Raw genomic sequence first — 18453 nt, forward strand, 5'->3', positions numbered from 1 at the left:
TGCAGAACATGGTATTTTCTCAAGCAGACAGATGTAAACACTGTAATCTGTGTTGCATCATGTACCTGACAAACTGAACTGTTTGTATTACAGTTAGTAACAGTTTCGATTTCTATTTAAAGATAACGAGAGCGAGTGAGAGAGCGAGCGAGCGAGAGCGAGAGAGGCTATGCTCGGAGCATTTTAGTAACGTTACATTTTCAACAAGATTGCTGCTATTTAAACACTTGATGGAAACGGGGTAACGTTAACCTTATGTCGACTGTAGTATTGTATGACCTCGACATAACGTTTAAACGTTACCGTTACTCCGTTTCCATGCAGTAATTATAACGGTGGCCAGCTAAGCTAATGGAGCTAACAGCTAGCAGTAGCTAACGTTAGCTGGTAGCTGTAACGTTACAACGAATCAGCTGTTGATATTATGCGCCATCAGTAGACAACGTATCATGTATTAAACTAGAGTTAATGGTTTAATGCTTCAGTCACAGTGATGTTGAAAGAGCAGCTGTCACGAACCTCTTTCATTTCTTTATGGAGATCCGCGCTGGCACTAGGGCTGGGCGATATGGCCTCTAAATGATATTGCGATATTTTTTGGCCATATCGCGATACACGATATATATCGCGATATTTTGACATTTCCTCTAAAGCACTTAAAAATGCTTGATTTAACCCTTTGATGCATACAGTCACGCCAATATGATGATTATAATAAGTCCCTGCAACATATGTTTGCATTATTAAACCATGAAGATGCTTTAAAAATTAATTTAATGAAAATGTACTAAGAGTAGTCTACTGACACACTAATAAAAAAGTGTATTTACATCTAAGACAATTTATATAAAAACTCTTGGGTGCCTAAGACTTTTACACAGTACTGTATTTTCTATCCACTTTAGCCAAACACACACACATATATATATGTATATATATACACACCCTACTGTGAGAAAATAATAATCACACACAAAAGGTATAATGGCTTATAGCAGACTTAATGATTTTAGAATATTTCAGATAATGAAATTAAATCTTTATATCATCAACTATCCAGTTAGTATTTATACTGTATGTAACGTTTGGCTACTGAATGTAGAGAGAGCGAGAGAGAGAGAGGGGGCGAGAATGAACAAGAGAGCCAGCCCCCCCCCTCGGGTTTTGTTCTAGGTTCGCGTTTTGATCGTCTAAGCTGCCGTAGGTGATGACGTCACACTCGAATGTAAACAGGAAGAGATGGAGATGGAGACACACAGAGATGGAAATTGGATGATGTACAGAAACGAATAACCAATAAATATGAAGTTATGTTTAAACTTCTGTTGTCAAGCATCGTCAATATAACCCACCCCCTTTCCTCACGAATGGAACTAGTCTTGTGGAGTCCGCTTTGACCGTTTTCCAGGGTTAGCAGCTATCGCTAGTTAGCTTAGCATAATCCTAATGGATACCTTGGTTAGCAGCTACCGTTAGCTCATTGCTCGTGTCAATTAAATTGCATGTTATTAAAGGTCCGCGCTGGTCTGTCTAATGAAATTACAACCGCAACATTATATCGCACTGTACAGCCCTGACTACACTAACGTTAGCCTATAGCTCCGCCGTCCCTGCTACACTCGGGACCAGTACACTAACGTTAGCCTATAGCTCCGCCATCCCTTCTCGAGGAAAGCACCGAGAGTGTCTCTCGGCCACGGGCGGCGCCATATAAACTAATACTCGATGTTCGTGATATAGTACAGTACTACATCTCGGGTAGAACAATCCGCGATACATCGAGTATACTCGATATATCGCCCACCCCTAGCTGGCACTGCTAAAATGTTTATTTACAAACTGAAGACGGGACGGCTCTGTGACTCTGTGAGGGGGAGGGCTGGAGCAGGCGGAGGGGCAAGCGCGCTCTGAACAGCGTGTCAACAACTTGCTGTAGAACACTCGCCAGCTGGTACCGATACTGCAGAAAGTATCTGTATTTCGGGAAATGAGAATCAAAGCCGTTTTAAATATTCAGTATCGATATGTATTTTTGACAACACTACTACCCACGTACACCAGCCCGTCAAACTTCTGTCTTCTGATTTTTTTGCGTTATTTTCGTGATGATATCTCAAGGGTCGAACCAACCTGAATGTTATTGTTATCTGATGAGAAATGGCGGAGCATTTTTCATTATAAAAAAATAACTGTACTTTCAGTAGATTTCATTCACTGTCTTTCCTGCCCCGTAACGGGCGCCTGGTGGTACTAAATCCAAATGTAAGTGCCATTGGAAAGAGGAGATTTGGCCCTATCCATTGATGTATGACTTGGCCACAATAAGGTCATTTATATTTTATAGGCCTGATATTCTATATTCATATTTCAAATTACATGTGTCCGGATGGCAAAATCCAGTACTGAATCTACAAAAAACCCTGTAAATCATCTGCCCTTTATTAATCTTAGATTTTTTGTACCCTTGATCTCAAGAAGGTGCTGAATGAGCTCAGTGGCAATTATTTGTCATGTCTGGTCAATGTAAGCATATAAAAGTTGTATTATACAAAATTTTATTAAATGGATATTCTGCTTTGGTTCATTACAATTTACTCAAGCATAGTAACAGACGCGATATTTCTGACATTGGGAATACATTCCCTGAGGTCCATAGATGGTCCTAGATACCAAGAACATGCAAATGGACCTTGTAGAAGTAGATAAATCCATTTACTTGGGTATGTACTTTTAGGCAGATTTTCTGAAAATATGGCTAGGGCTTACGAGGTTAACTCCCATTAATAAAGGATAACTTTATTAACCTGGCCCCTATTTTTCCATTGTCACCGTTGGTTACACTCCACATGATTACATATAATGGTCTGATGGCGAGCATCTTCCCCTACCTTCTCTGCCTTCTTGTCGGAGATGTCGTGCTTCTCCAGCACCACCATGCTGTCCTTAAGGTTCTTGACTATGTCCGCCGGCGACTTGTGGGACTTGCCAAAGGGGAAGGGCATGGTGGAGAGTTACCAGGGGGCGTACCGTCCACCTGAGAGACAGTTACCAGGGGGCGTACCGTCCACCTGAGGGAGAGGTACCAGGCGGCGTACCGTCCACCTGAGAGACAGTTACCAGGCGGCGCACCGTCCACCTGAGGAAGAGGTACCAGGATAGACCAGGCTGCGTACCGTCCACCTGAGGGAGAGGTACCAGGATAGACCAGGCTGCGTCCTGAGGGAGAGGTACCAGGATAGACAAGGTGGCGTACCGTCCACCTGAGAGACAGTTACCAGGCAGCGTACCGTCCACCAGAGGGAGTATCAGGCTGCGTACCGTCCACCTGAGGGACAGTTACCAGGCTGCGTACCGTCCACCAGAGGGAGTATCAGGCTGCGTACCGTCCACCTGAGGGACAGTTACCAGGCTGCGTACCGTCCACCAGAGGGAGTATCAGGCAGCACACCGTCCACCTGAGGGAGATGACAGAGAAAAAAAGAGGAAAGAACTAAACCTACTTCCCATTCCATTCAGCTGTAGGGTTTCCATCTAGAAAGCTGGAACACCACCCAGAATTCACATGTGTTATTCCTATGGTCTAAGACAGTCCAAACATTTTGGTGAACAAATACAAATACAAAAACTTGTGATGTCATGAAGTCTAAAATCTGCACTGTGGTATTCCATAAAGCTGTCATGATGAGTGAGTGAGTGGCAACGTAACGCAGCAAAAGGGAACCAACTAACGTTAGTACCAGGGTTTCCGTTAGCCGGTAATTACCGGTATTTGACCGGCAAAATCTGTTGAAGTCCGAATATTTAAATCTCTCCGGTCATAATGTCCGGTGAAAATAATTCCCTCCAAGCACAATTTGATTATTTGAATTGTATTAAAATAGGCTAAAATTAAATAGCCTATGTGATGAACGAAACAATCATTACATTTGTTTCATTGATGCTTCACCAAGCAGGTCTAATAATGACAACGATGTTGTCAGCGGGAGCTTGGTGCTGGATTTGCGAGAGCATGCAGCTGCAGAGCCGCAGAACCCACAGAGCTGTGCCCGCACAGTGCAGTACTCCAATTCAGCCATTGGCAATTCAGCTGTTGGGTGGGGGGCGCTGCTGAGCGGTCCCCAGACCGGACCTGAAAACACAGCTGGCTCTGCAGCTGCATGCTCTCGCAAATCCAGCACTGAAGTCGTTGGGAGGTGGAGATAGTCATCACGCAAACTAGGGCTGGGCGATATGACGATATTATATAAATATCGGGTACAGTTCATTAATGATACACTTTTTCAACGTATCGTGGATATCGTGATGTTTTGCCCAAGAGGATTGTGTCGCGTCAATCTGGTCCACACCGCACGTTCAAACTTTTGAACAACGCCACCGGCCGCCCCCACACACACACTACTGCATCAAAGTTACTACTTATTAACAAATGCATTCGTTTTGTGGCATTAACGTTATATAGTTACACGTTCAATAACATCAGCGTATTTACCCGAACATATCAACGTCCGAGGACCACCTAGATAGATAGCAAGCATTACTTTTTTGTCCCTTATCCTGCTACTCTCGGGAGGCGTGCAGCTAAACCCCGGACCCAGCCACATCAGGACCCCCGTCAGGACGCGAACCCAGACGCGACGACTGGGTCTGGCACTACAGGATGCAACGATGGCTTTGGGTGCCTACTTTCCACCCGACGCCAGAGCAATCAACACACCGTTCTTGGTATGTGTATTTTAGCCTTGTATTTGGCCGCTACACAATACTAGTATTGGTATCAGTGCACCTCAAACTGGGCACTATGGTCAGACAGCTGGAATATAGGCCAAAATAAACCAATAACCTGATCTCAATTCAGTTTCAAATGTCAGCAAAATGCTTGCACCTTACAACACCGCCCCAAGCAGACCAGTTTACTGCCCTGACATGACTTTCTACTGGTCCTGGAACAGCTGGCTATCCATAATCAGTATCAGTTCCATCTTTAATCTTGTAAAATGTTTAGTTGTTATCACTATCGACTCTATATTAAATGTTTCATCGCATGCACTCATCTGTGTTTCACTACACACATGGGTGCATGCTTACCAACTGTTCGCCTGTTTTTAATGCAACATGCAACACTAATATCACCGACATCTAAGAAGGGAGATCCCCCCCTTGAATTGGCCCTTCTAAGGTTTCTCTCCTCCACATTGCCTGTGGTGCATTTTTTTCTATTGTTAGGTTTTAGTAGTGAGTTTGTCCTTACCTTCGCGTGGGGTATGTCTGGGAGTGTTGCATGCATGCATTTATTATTTATTTTGAGTTTATTATAATTTTTTGGACCTTATGGTATTCTTGTTTTTTCTTGACTTAGGCCTAAAAAAAATAATAGTTTGTTTCCGGTTGCCGACCGACCCTGCCGATTTAGGTGCGACCCAATATATTGTATGAGCTAAAAAAAAAAAAAAAAAAAAAAAAAATCATAGAAATCTTAGTCAAACCTTTAGTATTATGGATATTAAACATGCTGGCAGAGTACATGCATCCATGTTGTTGTGAACATTTTAATTAAATAAAGAAATTCCCTATCCATAGTCGCCGTGGGAAAGAATAAAATAAAAAAAATTAAATAAATTCCCTACCTACCCATGGCCTTAACTGACAACCAACAGGAAACAAACAATATTTTTTGTTATGCCTTACTGTGTTTTTTCTTCTTGACTTGTTTAAAGAAGACGTGTCTCTGTTAAGCACTTTGAGTTGCACTCCCGTGTATGAAAGGTGCTATATAAATGAAGATGATTATTATTATTATTAATGTTGAACACGGCTCATTATTCCTAATGTTGTGAGAAGTAGGATATGATCAACCCCCCTCCCATGTTAAGCAGTCACATGAGGTGTATCAAATCAATAAGGTTTGTATGACCCTCTACCCACACTTTATTGATCGATGCCATCTAAATAAACATAAGCTACACACAATTTCTAAATTGAAGTGCATGTGTAAATACTAGGGGTTTAACGGTACACAAAATCCACGGTTCGGTACGTACCTCGGTTTTGAAGTCACGGTTCGGTATTATTTTCGGTACAGTGGGGGGGGAATACAAAAAAAATTGCTTTTCATTTATCTATTTATTTAACTGTATTAAACAATATAAAACGAATTGGCCATAATTTACTGAGCAAACTAATGCTTACTGCTGTAACCTACTAATAACACTCAAGTAAATCTGAAGATTATTATATAGCAGATGCCTTGGAGGATAAGTCGTGGACAACTGTAGCGTGTGCTTGTTTATACATAGCCCCGTTTCATGACTGTGATGCTTGAATACAGGGGCAGCCAGGGCTTGCATCACAGTCACGAAAGGGGCTAGTTTATACAAAGCTGGTGCTATGACTTTCTGGCTGAAATACGGACGAGAGGGAACTAGGTAGTGGGGCTATATTACTTTTAACATGTGCTTAAACCCAGTGTTCTCGACAACGGAGTATGGTCGCAGATCTGCTGCTATAAAAACACCTATGGCGTTTGTTATTGCTTTGGCCCGGTCTGAATTAATAGCGAGATGCTGCTTGAATGCCACGGGGAGCTGGGTTTGCACTAGGATCCGTTTCTTCCGTGTACAAGTGATATTCACATTCGGGTGATGCCGTTTCAAATGCGTGATAAAGTTCGCAATAAAGTTGAACAATGACATGGCTCTGGCTTGTAAGTTAGTATTGACTCGACTCGACATACTAAGGCTAATATGCTATGCTGAATTACAGCTCTCGTTCAGTGTGGCTGCGCGGGATGAACAAACAACATCCGGTTAGTTGTGCACGTTATATTAGGGCCGGGGGGGTTTAAGTTCCGCAAAAAAAGGTTCTGTACCATTGCAATCGTTCGGTGCACAGCGCGTACTGTACCGGAGGACCACATTGGTACAGTATGTATCCGCGTACCGTTACACCCCTAGTAAATACACCCTTGCAGTCATCCCTCTCTCCAAACAAACCTCTGACCCAGGATCAGCCTCCAGGCCATGAAACTAACTTATTGGTGCCACTGAGGCAAATAGCAACTGGATTAAAAATTTCACCAGCAAGTTTCATTCTTGGCAGCCAAGGTATTCCCTCTCTCTCCCTCTATTTTCAAAAACAAAAGAGTGACTGAAACAACACAAGTTGGCGAGGCTACCGGTCTAAGAGGCTTGTAGACAGGGGAGGAAACTAACTTTTTGGCTTACCAGCCAACTGGCGAGCAGATGATTTTTTTTTACCAGCCAAAAATAAATCGCTAATTGTGATAATTACTTCTTTGTATGTCTTCGTCTAAATTGATTTTCAATCATAGTAATAATCACACCGTGTCTCTACTCTTTAAAATATTTATTAGCATAGAACATTAATAACAGTGTCTCTACTACTCTTCACAATATTAGCATAAAACATTAACATGAAAGAGGGAACTAATCTGGACTGGGTTGGGCTGAACTGGGCACTGGGCAGTGAAAGATGCTGGGCTGGACTGGGTTGGGCAGGGAAAGTTGGGCTGGTCTAGGTTGGACTGGGTTGGGCAGTGAAAGATGCTGGGCTGGACTGGGTTAGGCTGGGCTGTGCTGGGTTGCACTGGACTGGGTTGGGCAGTGAGTGAAAGATGCTGGGCTGGACTGGGTTAGGCTGGGCTGTGCTGGGTTGCACTGGACTGGGTTGGGCAGTGAAAGATGCTGGGTTGCACTGGACTGGGTTGGGCAGTGAAAGCTGCTGGGCTGGACTGGGTTAGGCTGTGCTGGGTTGCACTGGACTGGGTTGGGCTGGACAAGAGATGCTGGAATGGACTGGACTAAATATTGGATTGAGCAGGGCATGGTGAGTGTTCATTTCCCCCCTTCCTCTCCCAAACTGTTCCTACAATTGTTTTATGTTGCATTCGATCATGAATACATTTATTATGTATTGTATTTTTTATGTTTAAATATAAACATCATCTGTCCATCCTCAGTAAATACTATCAATATAATACTCCTGACTTCATCTGGTCTTTTCAAAAGCACACACACACACACACAGAATGCCCCTCCCCCAGTCCCCAGACAGAAAGGGAGACTGCCCCCCCCTCCTCCTTCCCCAGTCCCCTCTCCGTCTCCTGTTCTCTCTCAGGGTTAGCTGCTTAGCTTAGTTAGCGTAAGCAGCTAACGTAACGTTAATTTAGGCATTTAACGCGACATGGGCATAAAGGAATGGCGACGATGCAAAGCATGTTAGATGCATTTGACCCGTTGCGGGAGAAAACTGCACAGACTTATATCGGGTCGAAAAATAGGCGCTCTGTAGCCCTTTTCTGCTGTACAGAGCTACACAGCTTTTCACTACTGGGCGGATACAACTCGCCGGATTTTCAAAATAAGAGTATCGCAATATGAACCGATCCTTTTTTGTTGTTTTCTTTACTCGCCAGTGTGGCAAGTGGTCTTCATGAATCACTCGCCAACATAGAAAATACTCGCATTTGGCGAGTAAAATGGCCTCATTTCCTCCCGCTTGTAGAACCACCAGACCTCACGGCCTGCCACAGCCTATATTTGACAGCAGTATACCACTTTAGAGAGCACCTGTGCGTATAACCGTGATAGTCAGAAGGCTAAGGCGATCACAAGAAAAGTCATGGAATTCATAGGGCTGAACAACCAGCCATTAAGTGTAGTCGAGACAAGTACTCTCTCAGCTCCGCTACACTCTCCCAGCCATTGTACCCCTCCCAGCTGAAAGAGACAACTAGCATTCCGTGAAGAAACACCCTACTCTGCCTCTGATTCACAGACTGTGGGTGGGAGAATGTGATTGGACCAAAGCAGAGTAGACAGACATACAGACAGTGTCGGACATGCACAGACGCAGAAGAAGCTTCTATCCCCAGGCCATCAGGCTGCTCAACGAACAATAAACACTATGCAACACGCACACACTCACTTTAAACAAACACACTGCAGCACCCACTCTCCACACTTTAGATCACCTAAACACACTTTATATTTATTGGTAAAGGATTTGCACTACAACTCGTACACCTTACTGTAAATTGTACCTAAATTGTACCTCATCCCATTTCTGCTTTGCACTATATAGTATTGTATATTAGTACATTGCATAGTATATTGTATGGTAACTCAGTTACTTCTATTCTGCATCGAACATTGTACATATGTCTATACTGAACACTGTGACCTCTATTTTTACTTCTATTTTACATGCTATACTATTTTATTTCATACTTATCTTGTCTAGCACAGTCTGTGGAGCGTAACAGTAAGAAGCATTTTGTATAAAAGTATTCTGTACTTCTGTATGACAACTATTAAAGAAACTTGAACTTGAACTTGTAGTGGATATAGCGGAGAATTTCGACTCGTTGACGTGTCTCGCACGTAATACAGATAAAAAGTATAATTTGCTCAGAGTCCAGAGACAGTTGTCGTTTGGTCCGGATCTGGACCGGAGTCCAGACTTTGATAATGCCCGTGTTAGACCTACTGTATAATACTGCCAGCTATAACAAAAACAAAAACGATCTGTATCTGCAGTGTATCGGCCGATATGATCGGTGATCAGTATCTGTGGCAATAAACGTGATCGGGGCATTCCTAATGACATTATAAACTTGATGTGGTCTTGTTATGCTACAGACTGTGAATGGGCCTTTCTTACTTTCGTAAGAAGTAGAATATAATAATCTGAAACTGTGCTTGATCTCGACTCAACGAAAACATGAACACCACAGGGTTAGGCTATATACAGTTAGGTAGGGCCTTTACAGTTACGTTATAGCAATTTCACACCAGCAATGTCTTACCTTTGTTTCTATACTTCTATGTTTCTCTGTTCTGTCCCTTCAGGTTCATCTGTATTTTTCTCATGCATGTATTCTCTACTTTCACCTTCTCTGTAATCTCTCCTTTCCTCTTCTCTGTAGTCTCTCCTTTCCTCTTCTCTGCAGTCTCCTTTCCTCTTCTCTCTAGTCTCTCCTTTGTAGTCTCCTTTCCTCTTATCTGTAGTCTCTTTTCCTCTTCTCTGAAGTCTCTCCTTTCCTCTTCTCTGTAGTCTCTCCTTTCCTCTTCTCTGTAGTCTCTCATCCACATCTTCTCTGTATTCTCTTTTCTCATCCACATCTTCTGTATTCCTTTCTTCTCATCCACATCAAAGAACTGAACAGAGGTTTTGCTCACTTCTTAAACGATACTATGGCTGACAATTCATTCTGCAACTTGGAGCCTGTGTAAGCAGCTTAGCACAGCCTTTGCAACCTTACAGGTGGTTGGATATTTATCCATTTGTGAGACACTTGCCACCACCAAACATCAATGCGGACTGGGTTGTGTTTATTATCGAATGCTGCTGGGAGGTGACCGTCTTGTCAACATGTGTGGGATTGGAACCTCAGAAAGGACATTTCTCACTAGATCCGGCAGCCTCTTGAACCTAGGAAGGAAGGTGCTGTGTCCTCTTGTAACAGGGTCTAATGAAGTTGCACGTCTGAGAAGAGCATTTTTCAGTGGTAGGCTTAGCTTCTTCTAAAAATATTACGTACACATTTCATATGCTTGAGGCCTGGCGTAGGAAAGATTCCAGTAAACATGGCTTTCTCATGGGGCAATTTGCTTTTATGTCCAGATTTTTCAGCTACTTTGCTGCCTTATTGAGGAATGAGGAGCCTCTTGTTTTACAGAGAGATAATCCACAAAGACTCGTCACTGCTCCTGACAGAGTAGGTGGATCTCGCTGCTCCTGACAGAGTAGGTGGATCTTGCTGCTCCTGACAGAGTAGGTGGATCTTGGGCTCTTATCTCAAAGATCAACACATCTCTTCAGCGTAGGGGAAAGCCCCATAGTACAGATTTGTGAAAAGATTGTCAAATGACTGTTTAGCAACCTCATCTGTCATTTTCTTCCTGGACAGGGATTTCTGGATCTCTCTACATCTTGTCTTTTTCTTGCGGACTGACACTCTTCCCATGGTAAACAGAAACCATGTGGTGTAGGAACACAGGCTTTTCTGAGCAGGGAAGGAATGCATAGTAGAACATGGTAAGGGCTGGTATTAATCCGACATTGCCGAGAGGAACATCATAACAGGACATCGATCTGTGTGGTGCCATGTTTAATGGCGTTGTGAACCTCATCCCTAGGCACATGTCTTGTCATGCCTCTCGTAGATCTGATGAACACTTGGAAGTCATATATGTCAGAATCCAAAGCCTCCAACCACCTCTCAAAGTATTGGCAGAACTGCTTGCTGGCGATGATGGCAAGAGTCACCATCTATATCCAGGCAGTAAGTGAGTCATTTCACTTCTCAGCCTGGTCTCCAGGCCAGTCTTGGATCCACACATGATGCTACACGAAAGTACTGACACAAGGTTTTTCCAGGGAAGCTGCTTCCCATTAAAAAAGGGATCTGGCTGGCGCCCCAGTGGCGAACCACATAACGCGCTGAGTCGCGGCACGGCCGACCCGGGTTCGATTCCCGGACCCGTCGTTATTTGCAGAATGTCTTCCCCCCACTCTGTCTCCCGTTCCTCCCCTCTCTCTCTCTACTGGACTGCCCAGTAGCAAAAAGCGATAAACGCTAAAAAATAAATCTTAAAGAAAAGGGGGGGGGGGGGGGGGGGGGGGGATCTGGCAAGTAAAAGAGGGACTTGGGGTCAAACTTTGTAGATCCTCCTGATCTATCGCACAATGCAGTCTCTAAACAGACAGAACCATCAGCTTTTGAAGGCTTTGCGCAAACTCAGACTGGTTAGGAAATTCACACATCAAGCACACGTCACTAAAGGAGGCTTCCATTTCCCTGCTAATATTGTCATTGATAAATAATTAACCTATAATATAAAATGGGTAATAGATTTACTTTTGATAGCTAGGTTACCTCTTGGTTTCCAACGCGAGTCATCTAAAAGGGATGACGACTCATTTGCAGTCAACTCTCGACTTGGCTGGCCAGGTGGACTACTCGCAAAAGTTTGAAGTTTGTCAGACAAGTCTTTATTTTCTCTGTTTTTTGGAATGAACATGATCCTCAAGGGCCTTAAATCATCACACATCACTTTACCTGGCTTAACAAATTTCTCTCTGGGTGGTGACGATATCTTCAACGTTACCTTCCTGTGAGATTTTCCGATTCATCCAATCCTAGAGGAATTTATTTTTGACATATTTGTCAATGTCTTAACTAAGTGTGGCTTTCCAATGATACCCCACCTGGGGATGTATGAATCAGGGATCTGGTGAAAAACTAACAAGCGAAAACAGGAAGAGAAAAACAGCCGAATGAATTGAAGTCTATGAGAAAACTCAGTTTTTCTTTTGTACACAGTTTACCAAAATCACTCCTAATGACTCATTTCTGAATGGATCTTTATGAAATTTGGACATGTACTACATAAGGCTGAAGGCTATGGGTCCGTATGGATTTGTAAGCCATACCACCTTCTGGGGAAATACTACCTCTGGATAGGGGTGGGCGATATATCGAGTATACTCGATGTATCGCGGATTGTTCTACCCGAGATGTAGTACTGTACTATATCGCGAACATCGAGTATTTAGTTTATATGGCGCCGCCCGCGGCCGAGAGACACTCGCAGTGCTTTCCTCGAGAAGGGACGGCGGAGCTATAGGCTAACGTTAGTGTAGTCAGGGCTGTACAGTGCGATATAATGTTGCGGTTGTAATTTCATTAGACAGACCAGCGCGGACCTTTAATAACATGTAATTTAATTGACACGAGCAATGAGCTAACGGTAGCTGATAACCAAGGTATCCATTAGGATTATGCTAAGCTACTAGCGATAGCTGCTAACCCTGGTAAATGGTCAAAGCGGACTCCACAAGACTAGTTCCATTCGTGAGGAAATGGGGTGGGTTATATTGACAACGCTTGACAACAGCAGTTTAAACATAACTTCATATTTATTAGTTATTCGTTTCTGTATATCATTCAATTTCCATCTCCGTGTGTCTCCATCTCTTCCTGTTTACATTAGAGTGTGACGTTATCACCTACGGCAGCTTAGACGATCAAAACGCGAACCTAGAATAAACCCTGAGGGGGGGGGGGCTGGCTCTCTTGTTCATTCTTGCCCCCTCTCTCTCTCTCCCTCTCTCGCTCTCTCTCTACATTCAATGATTTAAAGTAGCCAAACGTTACAGACAGTATAAATACTAACTGAATAGTTGATGATAAACATTTAATTTCATTATCTGAAATATTCTAAAATCATTAAGTCTGCTATAAGCCATTATACCTTTTGTGTGTGATTATTATTTTCTCACAGTAGGGTGTGTATATATATACATATATATATGTGTGTTAGGGCTGCAACGATTAGTCGACATAATCGACGACGTCGATTATAAAAAATCGTTGACGAGAAATTGTTGCGTCGATTAGTCAATACAAAATAAAAAAAAATTATTTAATTTTTTTTTTTTTTTTTTTTGTGCACTACCTATCTTTGTGAGAGTGGCTTCTCAGGGTTCCAGGCAACATCATAACATGATGATCCCATAGCAAATTTTGGACATTGAAAACATTGTTCCCCTGCATGAGATGATGATCAGACTAGACACACAATACATTACACACGCACTCCTCTCACTCACACACAGCGATCAGAGTAAGACACACACATACACACTCCTCTCACTCACACACAGCGATCAGAGTAAGACACACACACATACACACTCCTCTCACTCACACACAGCGATCAGAGTAAGACACACACACATTCACACTCCTCTCTCACACACAGCGATCAGAGTAAGACACAGACACAAATTACACAGTACACACACTCCTCTCACTCACACAGCGATCAGAGTAAGACACACACATACACACACACACGGACTCCTCTCACACACAGCAAACAAAAGTTATTTAAAGTACACTTCCACTTTAATTTGTATTATTTAATTTATTTATCTTGTTATGAGTGATTGCTGTATTGTTCTTCAAATACATTTTCATTTAAAGTGGCTTAAAGATCCAAATTCAACTGTTTCATGAGTCATTATTTTAATTTGCTATGGGATCATCATGTTATGATGTTGTTGTTTGGTCCTGACAAGAGTCTCAAAGTCTGGGGTGATGGTAGACAAGCAACTCTGAGGTCATGCTCAATGTCCAATCTGTTCCTCTGCTCTGTCTTCAGCTGCACCAGAGCTGAGAAGCCACTTTCACAAAGATAGGTAATTAAAAAAAAAATAAAAAAATTGTTGTTGTTTACATTGGTTTTCGATTAGTCGACTAATCGAAAAAATAATCGGCAGATTAGTCGACTACCAAATTAGTCATTAGTTGCAGCCCTAATGTGTGTGTTTGGCTAAAGTGGATAGAAAACACAGTACTGTGTAAAAGTCTTAGGCACCCAAGAGTTTTTATATAAATTGTCTTCGATGTAAATAATTTTTTTTAATTAGTGTGTCAGTAGACTACTCTTAGTACATTTTCATTAAATTATTTTTTAAAGCATCTTCATGGTTTAATAATGCAAACATATGTTGCAGGGACTTATTATAATCATCATATTGGCGTGACTGTATGCATCAAAGGGTTAAATCAAGCATTTTTAAGTGATTTAGAGGAAATGTAAAAATATCGCGATATATATCGTGTATCGCGATATAGCCAAAATATATTGCGATATCATTTTTGGCCATATCGCCCAGCCCTACCTCTGGACTACTAACTACTACAGAAAAACTTTTTCTACAACTCAAGTTCAGACCTATGTTACTCTATTACGTTAGCATAGGGGTGGACGGTATAAACGGTATACGGTATAAATGGTATGAATTTGCGCTACGGTATGGATTTTGACTATACGTTCATACCTTGTGACCGGTAGACTAGACACTAGAGCAGCTAGTCACAGCAGTAGCAATGACGTTAACGTTACTTGACGATTCACTCAATGTTTGCAGTGGTCGTTGCATAGTGTTTAATTGTACAGAGTTTTTCTCCACTTGCTCATGGATCTTGCCATATAGTTTGGGCATTCCAATTTGGCTAAGGAGGCTGAGAGGAGACTTGCTTTAGCGCAGCAACGGGCTAACATTAGCTGCTAAGGTTCTAACGTGACTCTGCGGCACCAGTTTCATTAGTGAAGAAGGGGGGGGGGGGGTATATTGATGAAGCTTGACAACAGAGGTTCAAAGATAACTTCACATTTATGCAGTAGATTTTATTTTCACTATGTGCTGCTTGATTGTATTGTATTTCATGACGTTTTTTTTAGATGGAAGTAACTTGAGAAAAGGTTTTGCATTTTTCTATTGCAGTTTTGCAGAATACATTTTCTTCCTCGCCCCCTCTCTCTCTCTCCCTCTCTTGCTCTCTCTCTACATTCAATGATTTAAAGTAGCCAAACGTTACAGACAGTATAAATACTAACTGGATAGTTGATGATAAACATTTAATTTCATTATCTGAAATATTCTAAAATCATTAAGTCTGCTATAAGCCATTATACCTTTTGTGTGTGATTATTATTTTCTCACAGTAGGGTGTGTATATATATACATATATATATGTGTGTGTTTGGCTAAAGTGGATAGAAAACACAGTACTGTGTAAAAGTCTTAGGCACCCAAGAGTTTTTATATAAATTGTCTTCGATGTAAAAAAAAAATTTAATTAGTGTGTCAGTAGACTACTCTTAGTACATTTTCATTAAATTATTTTTTAAAGCATCTTCATGGTTTAATAATGCAAACATATGTTGCAGGGACTTATTATAATCATCATATTGGCGTGACTGTATGCATCAAAGGGTTAAATCAAGCATTTTTAAGTGATTTAGAGGAAATGTAAAAATATCGCGATATATATCGTGCATCGCGATATAGCCAAAATATATCGCGATATCATTTTTGGCCATATCGCCCAGCCCTACCTCTGGACTACTAACTACTAGGGATGCCCCCCGGACCCCGGTTTTAAACGGGAACCGGTACTATATTAGAAAATACCGGGGTATTTATAAGCTCCGACGTCCTCGGTACTGCTATCGATACTCTAGAGAAATTATTATTATTATTATTATTATTTAAAAGTTGCGAACGATCTCTCCTCTCTCTGTCTCTGCACGAGAAGCGAGTCGCAGCGAGTCATTATTACACACTCCTCGCGAGTCGCGCTACACATACATACGGGTACTCCTTAATGAAAGCGCTGTCTCCGTGCTGACGCGCGCTGCACACAGACACAGACAGCTCCGAGTCTGTAATCTGCATGGACTGAGTCGTGATGGCGGATAGAGCGAAGCGTTCACAAGTGCAACAAAACATTTGCCAGTAAGGGTGGCAATACGAGCAATCTATCAAAACATTTGTTTGCAAAACACTATATTAGTGTGCAGAAATGCGCTGTATTCGACTGCCTTGCGCGCAGTGGTCCATCTGCATCCACGTCCACTGCAGCCGGTAAGCCAAGATACGGAGTTTCCTAGGCTAATAACGAATTATTACAAATAGGCTAATAAACAAAATAATTGTTTAGCTACAAATACTACAATCTAAAAACTTTTTATAGATCGTCAAGCTGAGGTCAGCCACCAATGTGTCCCAGGCCAGTGAGCCCACCACACATCCTCCCTCTACCTCCACCACCCAAAGTCCTTTCTCCCTAGCAGCTAGAGGAAAGATGACAGAGGATAGGGTGAACGAGTGTCACAGGGCTGTGACAAAGTTTGTTGTCAAAGGCCTGCACCCGTTCTCTACAGTGGAGTCCAAGGACTTTAGGTAACAACTAATCATTCAGTGTATATCGTTTTTTTTGTATACATAGTTGTCTAACTTGTCTGTTGTTGTTATAAGTTATTATTGAAGCAGCTATTCCCACCACTCCACACAAATTTACAATAATTCAATCATTTCTAATCTTTACTGTAGGGAGATGACCAATGCTCTCAACTGCAAATATAAAAATCATAAAAAAATTATCAAAAAGAACCGATAAGAGTATCGATAAAGTACCGAACCGTTAAGCAGTATCGATAGGAGTAGTAGTATCGATAAAATCCTAACGATACCCATCCCTACTAACTACTACAGAAAAACTTTTTCTACAACTCAAGTTCAGACCTATGTTACTCTATTACGTTAGCATAGGGGTGGACGGTATAAACGGTATACGGTATAAATGGTATGAATTTGCGCTACGGTATGGATTTTGACTATACGTTCATACCTTGTGACCGGTAGACTAGACACTAGAGCAGCTAGTCACAGCTGTAGCAATGACGTTAACGTTACTTGACGATTCACTCAATGTTTGCAGTGGTCGTTGCATAGTGTTTAATTGTACAGAGTTTTTCTCCACTTGCTCATGGATCTTGCCATATAGTTTGGGCATTCCAATTTGGCTAAGGAGGCTGAGAGGAGACTTGCTTTAGCGCAGCAACGGGCTAACGTTAGCTGCTAAGGTTCTAACGTGACTCTGCGGCACCAGTTTCATTAGTGAAGAAGGGGGGGGGGGGTATATTGATGAAGCTTGACAACAGAGGTTCAAAGATAACTTCACATTTATGCAGTAGATTTTATTTTCACTATGTGCCGCTTGATTTTATTGTATTTCATGACGTTTTTTTAGATGGAAGTAACTTGAGAAAAGGTTTTGCATTTTTCTATTGCAGTTTTGCAGAATACATTTTCTTAAAATACCTCTGTACTATGTGAAATATGTCCTAGTAATACAAGAGTACAGTAATAGCTGCCAGTGTTTTACCCCTTCAGAAGCATTTATATAGACATTTTAAGATAAATGAATATACCGTGATATATACCGTTAGGCCTAAAAGAAAAAATTGTTTGGTTCCGGTTGCCGACCGACCCTGCCGATTTAGGTGCGACCCAATTTATTTTATGAGTTTAAAAAAAGAAATATTTAATTTTAAATTCTTAATTTTTTTTACAATAAAGTTTCATAAAAATCTTAGTCAAACCTTTAGTATTATGGATATTAAACATGCTGGCAGAGTACATGCATCCATGTTGTCGTGAACATTTTAATTAAATAAAGAAATTCCATATACATGGGATTTTTTTTTATAAAAAATTAAATAAATTCCCTACCTACCCATGGCCTTAACTGACCACCAACAGGAACCAAACAATATTTACCGTCTATGCTTCAAATTATACTGTGATATAAATTGTTGACCATACCGTCCAGCCCTATGTTAGCACTAAAATTGAATTTTCTTTCTGGAATCAGAAACTTCAGAATGTCATCTTTCAAAAGAGACCAGGCTCATGCATGTGCTATAAGTATAAAGTATGTTGTTTTGGTTTGCAAAAAAAGTATGCAGTCCTCAAAAAGGAAAACTAAAATGGCCAGGGAGACTCATTGCAGGTTAAGAGGTTAAGACAATTTAGAATAGTTAGACAGAATGGAATTAAATGCCTATTTCATGGCCA

At 41.6% G+C, this 18453-nt stretch overlaps 1 protein-coding gene across 2 annotated transcripts in view; it reads right to left on the minus strand.

Annotated features, from left to right (window-relative positions):
• The window catches only part of cab39 (calcium binding protein 39), a 138879-nt gene that overhangs the window by 38739 nt on the left and 81687 nt on the right, over nt 1-18453 (minus strand). The window contains exon 2 of one of the 2 annotated variants that reach the window (XM_084312275.1): nt 2889-3455. The exons of the other annotated variant lie outside the window; for it this stretch is intronic. Within the exon in view, the coding sequence (XP_084168401.1) occupies nt 2889-3002 (114 nt within the window). The 5' untranslated portion in view covers nt 3003-3455. The remainder of the gene's footprint in view (nt 1-2888; nt 3456-18453) is intronic. 2 annotated transcript variants of the gene reach the window in all.

This window comes from Notolepis coatsorum (assembly GCF_963971535.1).
Source record: "Notolepis coatsorum genome assembly, chromosome: 1".
Classification (NCBI taxonomy): domain Eukaryota; kingdom Metazoa; phylum Chordata; class Actinopteri; order Aulopiformes; family Paralepididae; genus Notolepis; species Notolepis coatsorum.